General features: G+C 32.6%; 1 protein-coding gene across 2 annotated transcripts in view; it reads left to right on the top strand.

Annotated features, from left to right (window-relative positions):
* Window positions 1-1054: 1054 nt before the first annotated feature.
* LOC123549422 (iroquois-class homeodomain protein IRX-6-like) overlaps window positions 1055-15162 on the top strand; it is a 32563-nt gene continuing 18455 nt past the window's right edge. The window contains exons 1-2 of one of the 2 annotated variants that reach the window (XM_045337513.2): window positions 1055-1535; window positions 12278-12574. In XM_045337513.2, coding sequence (XP_045193448.1) covers window positions 1488-1535; window positions 12278-12574 — 345 coding nt within the window. In that variant the 5' untranslated portion in view covers window positions 1055-1487. Of the gene's footprint in view, window positions 1536-6312; window positions 6534-12277; window positions 12575-15162 lie in introns of those variants that run through there. The other variant, XM_045337512.2, reaches the window with a different exon arrangement.

Raw genomic sequence — 15162 nt, 5'->3', positions numbered from 1 at the left:
TAGCATGGATGCATTCATGTCTTTGATGCCTTTGATGCAGTTGATTTTTTATGTCACCATCGCCGGCACTTGTGCAGTATGGACCTCTAACATGTCTATATCTAATTAATTTGAACACATAAGATTAAATAAAAAGATTCAACTGTTTGCTAATCTTGACAGAAATGTAAAATATATTAATATCATCATCGAACAAACTTTCTAATTTGAAAAGAGAGAAGCTTTTAATTTTCTCATTATTTCAACGCTCTCGATGCCATTTTTATACAGCAGTAACACAACACCATATGAATATATAATAAAGATTCTATAATCCCCACACATTGGCAGTGCAGAACGCGTATAAACAAAATCGTCTGATTTTAATCAACCGTGCATAAATACATTATCCAAAACAATGAAAATGACCAAGAATATTTTTTCGTAAAAAGTCTGATGTATGGATAACCTTGTGTAATTAATTTCGGATAAGTGATTGACAGTCTTGCGGATTAAGCCGAGGAACAATACTAGAGTATTGTTGTGACGGCCTCCCTTGAGCATCGAGCAGGATTACAAGACTGTTTCGGCATAAGAGGCAATATCATAGACAAGATTGTTGAATTATCTCTCCCATTGTCTCCATCAAGCCCACTTAGCATCGCTTCCGCGTCTTTTAGACATTTGATCTTGTTTTCAAACTAAGCCCGTCTTTATTATGCGAAATGGCAAACTAATGCTATTGACTTTGCATACAAAATATAACTAAAAAGCATTTAATGTAATTAAATAAAGCCCTCTTTTGACATCAATTGAAAAGGCAATCCAGCTCTTAACTATTATGAGTTTTACAGTGGTATTGAAGCAGCCTCCGCTCCGCAGTTATTATATTTTACCAAAACCTAGAAATCTGAAAAATCCTTGCTGAAAACGAACGCCCAGAGGCGGAGTTTGCTCATTATTTCTATCTTCGCGGCGCGTACGTGATAGAAGCCACTTGATGTAAGCCAATCGGAAAATAGGTTGTTTAAACATGGGCCAATCGTGTTGTCGCTTGTAGTTTACTTGTATGAAGTAGTGAAACATGGGCTATAGCGTGAACAACGTTGTAAAAATCAAAACGGGCGATATGTTAATCTCTTCAGCACAAACATGAAACTATGATAAGATATATAGTTCATACGGATAGCTGGTATAACCGATAGATATAACCATGTACTCTGATCTGGTCAACTATTGACATCTCAACGCTCATTTAAAAACATCTATGCCGTTTGATTTATTGCGTATTTTATTATTTTGACGGATAAACTTCTTTATTACATGGACATTTTATGACAATTTAATTGAAACGATGATTTATTAATGAACTAAATAGTGCACGAATATTTCGATCAAGTGACAACAACTTTGAAGGAATTAACCTTGAAAAATTTATACTTAGTTATCACAGATTCGAACTTGATCATATATTCTGTTATGATCGGCGGATTCCCGTGTGGCACCATATGTCATTACAACCAGGGTTCAATACGTCACCACCATTGCCAAATTCGGTAAGTGAAACTGTAAACTTCATTTCATGATCTCTTATCCACTAATATGACACGTTCTGAGTGTCGCGTATGAAAACCTGTAAACAAATGGAACCGACATTTAGAAATATTACAGTAATTTACATGTCTTATGAGGTGTATATTTTGCATAAACGAGGTACATATTATGTATACATTAATATAAACATGGACTAGAAATGTATAAACATAAATAAACATGTGCTGTATTTCAGGTTGTAAGATTACATATCATTTTAACAAAATATTACAAATAAAACGTAAAAGTTTGAACGTTGAAAAAGTAAAAAAAGAACTTGGTTCGGTTGCTAATATGTTGGCTGACATGAAATTGAAATCTATACAAAGAATATGGAACAATGTACCAACATACTATGTAGTGTCACAGCAAAATCTTATCATAACTTAGAAAAAGAGACACACATTGATTGACGACTTCATAATAATTTGTTTCTCATGAAACAATAGCTATTCTAGACATATGTAATAGGATGTAGGTAATTTGTTTAAAGAATAAAGCTGTCATACTTTTTCTTATGATACAGTTTGAAAGTTAACATTTCTCTCAGCATAGAGAAAATCTATAAATGTACACGGTCAAATTATATAATAATACTTCCATGAATTACAAAAATAGTAATTGAAACATGAAATTTATTTTAAGTTTTATTAAAGAACTTACAAATGTTATGTACAGAATATCAAAACGGATCAGAAATACCATGAACTATCTTACCTACGACAGTCAAACTATAAATGGAACAAATTATACAAAAAGTTTATATAATATCATTTTAATCATATTTTACATTCCTGGTAACAATCTGGTTATATTCATAAGATTCATTAAAGTCATTTAAAATGAAATTCACGTTGGTTACTAGACAACAAATCGAAGTACATCATTACTTGTCTACCAGTTATGATATATAAAAGTAGAATTTTACAAAAAAAGCAACCTAAAATTACAAACCGCTGACGATATAAGATAGATTAATTGTAGAAAAATTAAAGATAGATAACACTGTACATCCACCCACTCACTTCGTAATTTAGTCCATCATTATTTAATTATCTATTTATACATGTCATATATAGGTCCATACATTCAATATCTGTGTGCCGTAAAATCGGGACAAGCCGCTCTGAAATTGAATTTCAGACTCTGTTAACTTCATTTTCGTTTACTTTGACAAGAGGCTTAAGACTCGTTTAGGTCACAAGCCAGTAAAAACCTCAACATTCATACAGCATTTCTCTTTCAATTCAACCAGAAATATGAATTTCTTTCGTATGCCTTTAGATTTCGTTTCCATTTGCATTCAATTTAACTATTTAAATTTTTGTACATATTACAAAATTGAATATTAAAGTCCAATGTCTGATGCCATTATTCTAAAGTGATAATGTCTGTTATGAAACTGTTTGCCACCACAATATAATTTTGCTTTTTAGCTGCTGTGGTTTTATTGTTTGTAAATTTTAGCTCACAATGATTTTCTCCCTGGGTGTTCGGCGATCCCTGCGTAAAAGAATATCTAGTTCGTAACTCAGTTTCATAGCTGACATTTTAATGCTTATCCAATTAAGATGTGATCTAATATTTTCAAGTGCCTGAGACTTTCATCCATCTCTATTGACTTGTGTGTTGTAGTAGTTGCAGCGTGCTTTGGTTTGTTGAGCTATTCCTTTAGGAGTGAGATAAGAAGTTGATCATCGTCTGTATAAATAATCTATCCTTTATTAAAATTGCCATGGCCTTATCTGCACTTAAAACTGCAAAGGCAAATATATGAATAAAATCAAACAACATCAACGTTTAAGGTCTAGAAACTTATAACTTTATAATGCCATATTTTGTTTTCGTTCCATACGTCTTAATATTAATAATATTATTCTTGTACAGATTGCAATGAAGCTTTGCTTGAAGTCACTGTTAAGCAGCTACAACTATTTACAGATATCTCAATGAAAATGTTTTAAATAGTAAACATTTGCTATAAACAAAGTTATGGCGAACTTGACATTTTCCGTTCTTAAGTCCTCGCCTGAAAGTCAGAATACGGTCTCTGATTCCTGCTTTGTAGTAAAACCAGTATCCGACCTAATCGTTGAAATTATGAAATTTTATAGCGCGATATTTTGTTTTCTTTCTAACCATGGAAATAATTGACTACACTACCAGTAGTAAAAAAAGTATCTAGTGAAGTGTCTGTAAACATATTTTGTTCTTTTGCAATACAAACGCCAACTATTTCTACAGTTACATCTTTGTCTCGATTAGACATGTATTTTATAATTGGTCCATTGTTTATTTTACCGTTTCATTCAGAAGGCAATTTCTGTCAGGAGAACGGGATGTGTCACCTTGTGACGGCCGCCAGCACATGCACGCTTCCAGCAGAGAATGAAATCTCTTTGCTTATATTTCCTTAATGATAACATCAATTTCAGATTTCATGATTAATTCTAGAGCTGTTTTCTCAGGAGGTCAAAGAGTATGTAATTCCTGTTTTACAACGAAAAATTACATTCGCGGCTTGCAAAATGTACATTAAATTTTGTGTTCCGCTTAATTTTATGATGGCAATGCTTTCTTTCTTGTAATATTTCTTTCTAGGGGAAGGGGTAGATGGTATTCCATATGTTAAGCTAACATTAAAGGTACGATTTTTTTACTGTAGAATTAACTTGTAATACATCGACGAGTCTTGCAGTACACAAATCGTTTATTTATTATTACCGTTATTTTGTGCTTAATAGATGAAATAAATTCAAATAATAGAGGACAGAATTAAATAAATAACTGATTATTAACAAAACTATTAAATGGTTCTAGAAAAGCTTTATAAAATGTCTAAGAATAACCAATATACCGAGGCACAATCTCAAATTCAACCTCCCGATCAACATTAGAAGGATGGTCTAAGAACATGGCCACTTTCAATCCTCTCCAGCTGATCTTATAAAATTGTCACAGACTACGTTGTTAATGAAAATATCATCGGGTGACAATTTTGACAACGACAATGCCGAGAAATTCCATCCAGCTAGCTACATACTTCGACAACAGTTACAAATTTGGTTGTTCAATCCTGTTATTTGTTTATTTTTTAATCTCACGATCATTTTTCCAGGTCAGACTAGGGTTACCATTGACCAGATCAAGCTTTGCAACAAAACGCAAATTTATCTCTCTATTTCATGGCTGATGTGAACCACATGTTGAAGGTGCCAATAAAATACAAACTAAATCCCAGTGTGCCTGTCAATCAAACGCATGTCATAATTTGTGAGGATTTATGAGAGTCGAAAGTGGTTGATACTGGCTGTAGATATATCAGAGGAAATTTCTTCTTCGAAAAATATATACTATATCAACAAGCAGTATCAAATGAATTCATCTGATCCCAAAACGATGTTAAAGTATTCAGCACCCCTATATTTAATCCTCTGCTTAACATGGTTATTTGCACTTAACTTGAATTTAGATTTCCACAAGTTCAAGTGGTCTGCAAAAATGTATCATACATTTGCAAGTCCTTAAACCAGAGATGAAGTTACAATCTAATGTAGGTAATACAGAGCCCGTATTCTTAAGAAGGACAAATGTTGAATTTAAGAATGACAAATCTTGAATTTGACATTATTAATTTCTACCAAGGAAATTTTGTTGAACAATTTGCAGATTTAAAATGCACGTTCATGCAGAGTTTCTAATGCTAATTCATTAATGATAGAGCAAAATGAAAATTTAGCGCTTTAAAGTCTTAAGTCTAAATTACAGACGAATACGGACCCAGCCCGTACACTGAGGTTTTGTGCGAGTAATGCGGTTTAGCTTTACCATTATAGTCCATGTCGTAAACTAACCAAAATCAGTAAATCAACATCGGAGCTGTTTGGACCAGATGAGACCAGTCTGTATCTAACATTGACGACGGACGGGAAATGATGTTGTTTTGTTGAACAATAACCAGCCAATTACAATTAACCAGAGAAAAAAGTTAAAAGTCCTAAAATGAGTCGAATGGCATTATTTTATAAATACCTACCCATTGTAGCGACCTTCTGACGACAGATCATCTCGCAATTACTGAAACATGTATTAAAATACAATTTTAAAGTCGCAGACCGTTAAAAATATTACTTTTTTTCAGACGACCGACGATATAAATAACATCCGACGTATACATGTACATTTGTGCAGCTGAGCTGTATGAGAGAACTGGTATAAAACTTCTTGCATTATCTTGAAATATCTAAAATAAATAGCAGAAATCAGTATGAATGTTTTACTGAAATAAAAAAAAAACGGTATTCAAATATGAATCAAAAATATATCAAAGAGGAAATATAAAAGCCACAACAATGCACACTAATAAAAAGAGCTTCAGATCGTTATTATGCACAGAAATAGCTACGTCCTACTTATTTCATAAAAAAGCATTCTTTCGCGAATGGACGTCGTTAAATTTCGGACAGGGGAATAAAAGGATATGTAAAATCTGACTTACATGAAAGTTCCGCCGTTGCCGCCGATTGTATGAATTAAAACCGCGCCAAGTTGCCCCTTGGCTATGAGCGTCCAGTGGACTGTCATGGATAAAAAAACTTGAGTCATATTTTTTCTTTCGTTTCTTGGTTGACAGCCTATCATGACTTAATTTGTTCAGATGTATGAGCGTATGAATTATGACCAAGCGATACGCGAACGTTTTAGTATTTCAAACGACCACGTAAACGGTGTACCGTCATTTCTTCGACAAGCGTGAATGTTGCTAGAACGTCTTACTCGATTAGATGTATAAATGAACAGTGTTACTATGAAGAGTATGTTTGTGAAAATAACTTGCAATTAAAAAAAGGATTAATTAATATATTGATTAGTTAAACTCAACATCTGTTTATTCTTCAATCAAAATGATAACTATGGAAAATAATTTTCAAACAGATTATTTGGATCAATCGGACCCGAACGTGAGTGATTTTCATTTTTGCATCAGAAAAAAATCAAACGCAGCAATATGTCTCATATCAGATGTTTGTTTGAGCAAATTTTTTTGCTTGTTTAACAAACAGAATGTATCACTGTTATGCATTATGAAAGTGTATTGGTGACATTAATAACTTTTAATAAAATAATGTAAAAGCATCTTGATAATTAAATTCGTTTGATTCACTTATGAAGACTTTGTTGCGAACATTGCAGATGTGGTATCTAGAAATTACTATGACTGATCTCTATATAAGCAAAATGATACTAACGTCATAAAAGAATAAATCAACATATATACATTTATCAGCATCTAAACAATTAAATTTTACATTGTCTCTTCAACTTCACGTGTAATATATGAGTTTGCAAACAATGCTTTTCATCTGAATTTTATCCGTCTTCGTTTTTTTTGTTAGTTTGTGTAAAAAAATAAAATAAAAAGTTATTTGTAAAAGAGATAAGCAAATTTATTTCAATATTTTTATTGAAATACGTTACTTCACGGTGCTAGTACTTCTTGTCTCTGAAACGATATATTATATACCATACATATAAGCGACTGTGTACTTTTTAAGGATAACATAGTTTTTGCAACAGATATGAAACTTTGATAGATATCTTCTACATAAAATTCTTTTGATTGATTACAAAGACGCTGGCATATTTTGAGCTATATTATAATGATAAATTTGATTCAGTAACGTTCTCAAATAAACCTGTCATTGAAATAGATATTGACATCAGCCTGTATACATATCAGTTGTATAAATCAGAAGGAGCATTTTCATTTGGATTTTATATCAATATTGAATCCACGATGCAGTCGTATTGCTTTTCCATGTGCTGCAAAAGTACATAGAACTTGATCATTTTCACAGATGTAGACTTCGAAATGTGCTGTTTGTATTACACAATGGTTATTGTTATATTAGTATTCGTAATTTGAAGCCACTCATGACAAATTGTATTTATATTCAATACAATACTTAAATGATAATAATGTCCATCTTTTACTAAAATATTTTATCTTTAGATATTTACTTCAAATATAGACAATCCTCACCATGTATGTCTAACTTTACTAAATATTTAAATTTACTGTTTATGTAGAGCTATATTCATAATTAAATGACATGCGGTAACAGTCGATTGTTAAATGAGCCGTGCCATGAGAAAACCAACGTAGTGGGTATGCGACCAGCATGGATCCAGACCAGCCTGCGCATCCGCGCAGTCTGGTCAGGATTCATGCTGTTCGCTAACAGTTTCTCCAATTCCAATAGGCTTTAAAAGCGAACAGCATGGAGCCTGACCAGACTGCGCGAATGCGCAGGCTGGTCTGGATCCATGCTGGTCGCACACCCACTATGTTGGTTTTCTCATGGCACGGCTCAAATAAAATTCCAGTCTTTTAGTGGTAGTACATATTGATGCTGTATTTAGCTATACATTTAATAAGTATGTACTGTTTCAAACCTAATAATGCACAATACAATACATCATTATTTTTTAATACTACATATAAACTTTGTAATTTATTGCTTACATAAACTATTTATAGTAAGAAGTCATATTTCAAAAAATCAAAAAGAAAAAAGTCATTGATAGCATTCATTTTATATATAACTATGATAGAGACAGGACATTGAATCTTAAATTTGCATGTAAAATGATGTTTCCTGACAAGATCATTTATTTTTATTTTATTTTATTTGGGTTTTACGGCACACCAATACAGTATAGGTTATATGGCGCCAAACAGGACTACAAATTTTGGTTTCACATCTCATTTACATCGAAAAAAAACATGTGGTATGTAATCAAAATTTGCATACCTGTTGGAATCACCGAGTTACTGCAAAACCAAGTGTTACGACCCTATTAGTCGCCTCTTACGATCATGCAAGGGTAAGGCAGTGGTTCCAATTCTTTTCATACACAGATCGTCCCAGAACCACATGGGAAGATCAGTTACAGTTTGTGATAATTTTCCTTTGATGTCTTATGTAACAATTTTTAAACGGATTTATTTATGACATTTCAAATTGATTTTTGTATGTTTTATCATAAATATGTCAGACAGCAAAATTCACTGTAAATAAATTAATAAATTTTATTTTTTGCATAATAGTATTAATGTCTTAGATGAAAGACTAACTTTTTAATAATACCAGTGAAAGATTCTTGAAATGTAACATAGATGAAACATTTATTGAAATTGTAAAAACTAAAACATTCACTTAAAATTTTCAAACTTTCGTGAACAGAAAAATGCACCGTCATAATTATATCTGAGAAATGTGTCCCACAAAACCTAGGAAGTAATGGCAAGAAATTATTATTCTAACTCAGAAAAAACCCACCATATTTTGCGCAATTACCCAACGAACTCCCAATATTCAAGAAATCGGGACCGAGGTTACAAACAGAGATCAATATCTTAATATTCTAGTGGAATTTCAAAAGTATTTCTTCTGCAAATTTATGACAAATATATATTCAGCACAGATAGAATAAAGTTGCATCAAATGAAATGTAATTGTTTAGACAGTCTAGTAAAAACAAAGTTGGGTCTTAGTGATATTAAAATTAATGCTATAAATCTTGAATAATATTTACATAAATTGTCTTGCTACATTCGTCTAACAATCCCATGTAAGTTGAATTACAGAAACATTTAAAACACTATTTCATACCTACTTGTATCATTTATTCTTACTTTGTATACAACATTTATTGAAACAAAACACATAAGCAATACAGTTACAGTTATATACTAGTAAACAGTCAAGAATACCAATGAAGACGTATTAATTTTTTTTTCTGTAGAATTCAACGATTCCTTGTACAGACAATCAATAAAAACAATCTGACATGTATATATAATCATATATTTCATATATTTCATCTTCAAAAACTAGCATATAATGTACAGAATTCAACAACATCAGTTTATATCAAATAGTAGTATATCTATAAGCAATTATACATGCCATTGATTAGAATGCTTACTACAGTATCGAGTGGGTGCGGGTGGAGATTATTCGCATCATTACACTAAATATTGAGTCAGCATCACCAGCCGTCAATCAATTAAGCAACACTTCAGACTGTGATAATATAGGGGCAAGTGGCATTTTCCTTTAAAATATAAGGAGCCGCTGTCAAAACCCCGTCACTGCTAAAAGACCGACATTCTTGGTGTAACACTTGGATGCAATAAAATAATAAATAGATGCCATACCGTAAAATAAAAAATATTTTTGTTTTCAAATTCTTCAGTCATATTAGTATGGTATTGTTAAAATTAATAATTGCTTTATTTTTCGGAAAATTAGAGTAAAATTATTTTACTTATTAATTTGATTTTTGTGATGTTACGATTGTCGTTGCAAAGCCACGGACATAGCTGCTTAACAACTTGATTTATGTTTATTTTACGACACAAATTTGAAATGTATATTTTGTATTTTTCATTGATATTTCTATGGCATTTGGAATAAAAATTATTTTGACCTAATCACTTCACCGGTAGCTCTTGAATAATTCGGCATTTCTTGTTTATTCTTCCTAAGCACAACTAAATAAATAAATAAATAAATAACATAAAGTGACCAAAATGTGGCTTTGGCAATGAATTCTCATCGAAATAGTCTGCAGAGCCTACTAAACAAAAAGAAATATCACAAATGTCGCTCCCTCTTATGAAGAACTCGTAAAAATGATCTCAAAATACATAGATCTATCTCCTAAAAATCTTTTTATGTAACATGCGAAAACAGGAATCGAAACAACCGATCTGTCATATGGGCGGATTGAATATAAATTGCACATATTAAGCCAATAAAAGTCATTGTATACATCCATGTCGGTAAATCTTACTATAATGTTTTATAGCTTTGGTTGAATCAACTTTGCTGTCGTTGAAGGGTACCTAAACATGTAAATGTTTGCTGACAATTGTTCAAAACAGTTCAAAGCTGTAGAAACTGTAGATGTTTTAGATTCTTCAAGTGCAAAACCTTAATCATTGGAGTGAGTTTCTCGGGTATCAAATACTCAAGGTGTAAACCAACTCCATCATGTTCGGACCTGGCACAGAACCCAGCATGATAAGATAAAGGGTACTATTTTTGCATGTTATCAGCAACAGCAATCGTGCAACTGCGCTCAGTTTTGCCTCTTTACACTGGTTCTTTTGGATCACTGAAATGATTTCCGTAAAACAAAAACGACATTGCTGCATGTTTGATGTTGTCTCGGAACACCGAAAACCACTGGAATCTAAATCATTTGTCTGAAATATCTAACACATTTCAATGATGCAATGCAAAATGGTGTAAAATGGTGCTATCTGCATTGTATTATATTGTAAATTACTGTATTTTGTTGTTCTAACGTTATTGCTTGACGTCTATGTCTTGCAATCTACCTATAAAGGTACTTTGTACATGCTGACTTTGAACAGCAATGGGTCTTCAAACAGACATTTGCTTGCTTTTGTTTGGTAACTGATCGCATATCAATAGTTATGGTATAACTTTTAGATAAATGTACAAATGAACCAAATATATCGTCATTTTAGAATCTCTTTCTTGCAGTTGCTTGCGTTAGGAGTCAGCCAGCTTGCATTCGCCACTTAAAATTCCCACTTAATGTACAGACTGACCAAAGACAATTGTAACTGGTCCTCCAGATTGTAAGTTAACTTTGGTATAAAACTGACACTATTCAGGTTTTCAAGATAGAAAAAAAATGTCATTAATATTTTAATACATATCAGTTATTGTATTAATATTAAAATGAAATTCGAAACAAAAAACATTTCACCTTTTAACAGAAAATAATTTTAGTTATTTAAAGATGCCATGAAAAAGCTTTTTAAAAACTTAAACAGTATTCTTAAGCGCAAAATGAACAATAAATCTATGCTTTAATATAATATGATCAGGAATTGGAGAGGCGGTATACAACATCTTGTAAATATGAGTATATAAATACTTTCTTAATAAAAATGTATGTACAGTTTAGGAGAACACTAACGACTATTTCTGTGACAGATTTGCCTGTTAACACACTGTGAGTGCCTGCATAAAAAGAAAAGAGTGCAGTGGCTATACAAGTAAATGAAACATGTTCAATGTTAATTTTAAAAAAAAAGATAAGAATAAAACTGTGAAAAATAATTTCCGATTCCACTTAATATAACACTTACTAGAATTTGGTGGTTTGCCGGTCAGAAGTCATAACTATTGGCCGTCGGTCCTTTATTTCGAATTTTGACCAGCAAAACAGTCAATAAGTATATACTATTTGCTAAGTTATGTCATTATTATTCGGATGCTCAGATGTAAGTTTATACCTAATCATACAGAAAAAAAACTAAAAAAAAAAATGTTCACTCATCAGTAATACAGAATATGTACCGTATAATTCAAATGTCTTTTTTAGAGAAATATAGACAAGATACGATGACTAGATATTCAAACATATTAACCAGACGTTGAAAATTCTAGATAATATTTTATCTGCATACAAGAGCAGTTGTGCTCCTTGGCCTGAAACAGCATTTTGAACCTGTAATAATTAAAATGATAATCTGACGTGTTTGCAAAAATGACGAATGTTTTTGTGGCGCCTGGTTTCATAAACCTGACAAATAGTAAAGGAAGTAGCTGTTACTCTAAAATTCATTATTTACCTATGTTTATTTCTCTCTCCACAGCTTCTGATGACATCAACCCCTGTTCCTCCAGTGCCACCTCCGCCTCCTGCAGCGCCATCTGGATCACTGACTTCTCTTACATCGTCTCTTAACACTTCTTGTTGCGAAAATGGTCGGCCAATAATAACTGATCCTCATACTGGACAGAGTGTGTGCTCGTGCCAGTACGGTTCGGGGTTACTAAGCGCTTACAGCCGGGTTCCAGGATTAGGAGAAAGCATGTACACTTCACCACACTACCCAACACAAAGTTATATGCCGTTGAATACAGATTCATCGGCCTTCTATTCCCCTTTGGTGAGTATTTTGGTTCATTCTATTCCATGATATTATAAAGTAATACACTGTGAAAAATCCATGCAATATTGGACTCTGTTTCAAACTTTCACATGCAACCTTGTCAGACAACCTAAAATTCAGGTCACACATGAATTGATGTGAAATAAATCTCAAATGTTCAAGCCCTACGATATATGTTCAGAGCAAATTGAATGCAACCTCATTTTGGTCAAGTAAAGTCTTTGTGAAAGCAAGTGGGCAAGACAAACTTTACAGCTTGCTCTACAGTTTATCAACCTTTACACTGCTATATTTATAAAATGGACTGGCCCATCATTCAATTTGGGCAGTACCAGTTATTATTCGAAGGGGGTTTCACTAAAAATTCACTAACTGAATAGCGAACAGTGCAGAACATGATCTTGATATGCACTGGTCGCAAAGGCAGAAACATTTGCCACCAGAAGGCTAAGGGTTATGGAGTCGAAGACATTGCAGCCACAGACTCCAACTCAAGCTCGCACTCCTTTTAAAATTTCGGGAAAAGTTTTGTTTTCAGAGTACTTCAAAGAATATTTAGAGATGTAGATCATTAAGACACCGTATCGAGAAACTGCAGTATTTGTAATATCTGGTGATTTAAACATTTTACTTGATCAGTTTATAAGAAACGTAGGCGTTGTGAAACAAAATACCTGCCAAATATTTTCTACAAATGATTCATACCTAATAGGTCCCTAGTATGTCTTAAATCAATTTAATCAAACAAATCCAAACCTGATTTTTATTCGTTTTTCAAATGTCATCTTGTGTCTCGATGTCACCGGCAGTTTATTTAACATTGATACATATTTTCAACCTCTAGTGGTATCCAAAGTGAGGGTTATACGCATTATAACTGCATTAACTGCGCCTAAGTGCATTCTACTATTTACAAAAACCAAACGGGAGTTTGTTAAAACTGCTGTCTGTAAATTTCAAATAAACCATCAGTATGTGCACGACACAGAACACTCGAGCGGATGAAGTTATTTGTTTTAACATTAAAGGTACTTGTTTCTACTCTCCTGCCTAATTCTTTATCTTAAATATCTCTTAAAACGCATTAGGAGCTATCAAGTAAATGAATAAGTGCCGATATACGAATTTTGACACAAAGCCGTTTTCTATTAACCAAAAACACTCCACTGCACCGAAGTAGACTGCGCACACACCTCATTATTTAAGGCATTTTTTTTCTAAAGAATAGATAAGTACTCTTACCATTTAATTATTTACATTACCCTAGCGGAAACATGTCACAGAAACTCTTTAAAAAAGAGATCAACAACGTTACTTCAATGAATTAGATAAAATGGGATACCAAAACAGAGTTTGTTACAGTTACAAAATAATCTTTTCGTCTAAGAGAACTTATCTGAATACAACATTTCGTATGGAAATCGGCGATTTAATAGAACAGAATCTTTTGCGCAATAACAAAATTCAAAAATATTAGTTGTTATGTAAACTATATCGGGGCGCTAGCCTTTTCTATTAGAAATGTCTGGTTAATAATTAGTTATTTCGCGAAGATGTCTAGCACTTTCGGCTTTGTACGCCCACTTTTCCGAGGTCATGGCCCCTTTTTATCACCGGAGCAACCGCCTGCAGCCTCTGATGTGCAGGTCACTCGCACAATGTTTACATTCCCCCAAGTAAATCCGTCTAATCTCACCGCTTACACATGTTTTCGTATTTGCCGATCATCTTATTTAATATTTACTTTTTAATCAAAATTTAGTTGACATAGAGCAAGATGATCAATCGAAGGAATTCGAAACACTCAAAGATGACAAAAAGACAATACACATAATAAACTAACAAACAATGTTATCACATTAAGGAAACAAACCGACCCTCTCTAGTCAACAAAAGGGGACTGCATCGGACTGTTATGTCTTACCAAGACGCCAAAGGTTTGGAGTCGGCCTTTAGACTCCAGTTGGAGCCCCTGAGTCATGGTCGCGATATTACGTGCGTCTGTCAATAATTTGAGCATTAATACACCAAGTAAATAGGGCGTTTGTATGATAAGAATAAGCGAAGAAAATGAAAAAAAAAATGCACTAATACACTTACAATCAAATAACTTATAACTTGACCATACTATTATAAAAAAGTCTTATTGAAGCTTTACTATTTTCATTTCCCTAACAGTGTCAAATTTTGCTGTAAAACCTCTACATGATTTCGTTCAAGTCAGACCACAATTTGAAATTTTATTGCAGATAAAAACATTCATTAGCAATTTTATGTTTAATAACAAATTTTCTATATTCACATTATCCCTTTGATAACATCTGTTAATATACTAAAGTATGATTGGACACCAGGTTATTTTTTAATAATTTTGATGGATAGAAATACACTTAATATTCTATTTATATGATTGATCGTCCGAGAAGTATATCCTTCTGTTTTTAGTCTATAAAACTAATTAGAATGAGTCCATTATTTATCTATATATAGTCTAGTAAATTTTTCTTAGAAATAAATTAATTCTGCAATATCAAAAGAAATTTAGTGATTGATAACTACAAAAATAATGAGATATTTTACAAAAA

Source organism: Mercenaria mercenaria, chromosome 6, assembly GCF_021730395.1.
Source record: "Mercenaria mercenaria strain notata chromosome 6, MADL_Memer_1, whole genome shotgun sequence".
In the NCBI taxonomy this organism is placed as follows: domain Eukaryota; kingdom Metazoa; phylum Mollusca; class Bivalvia; order Venerida; family Veneridae; genus Mercenaria; species Mercenaria mercenaria.
Note: the sequence above shows the minus strand (reverse complement) of the source record. Positions and strands in the feature narration are given on the sequence as shown.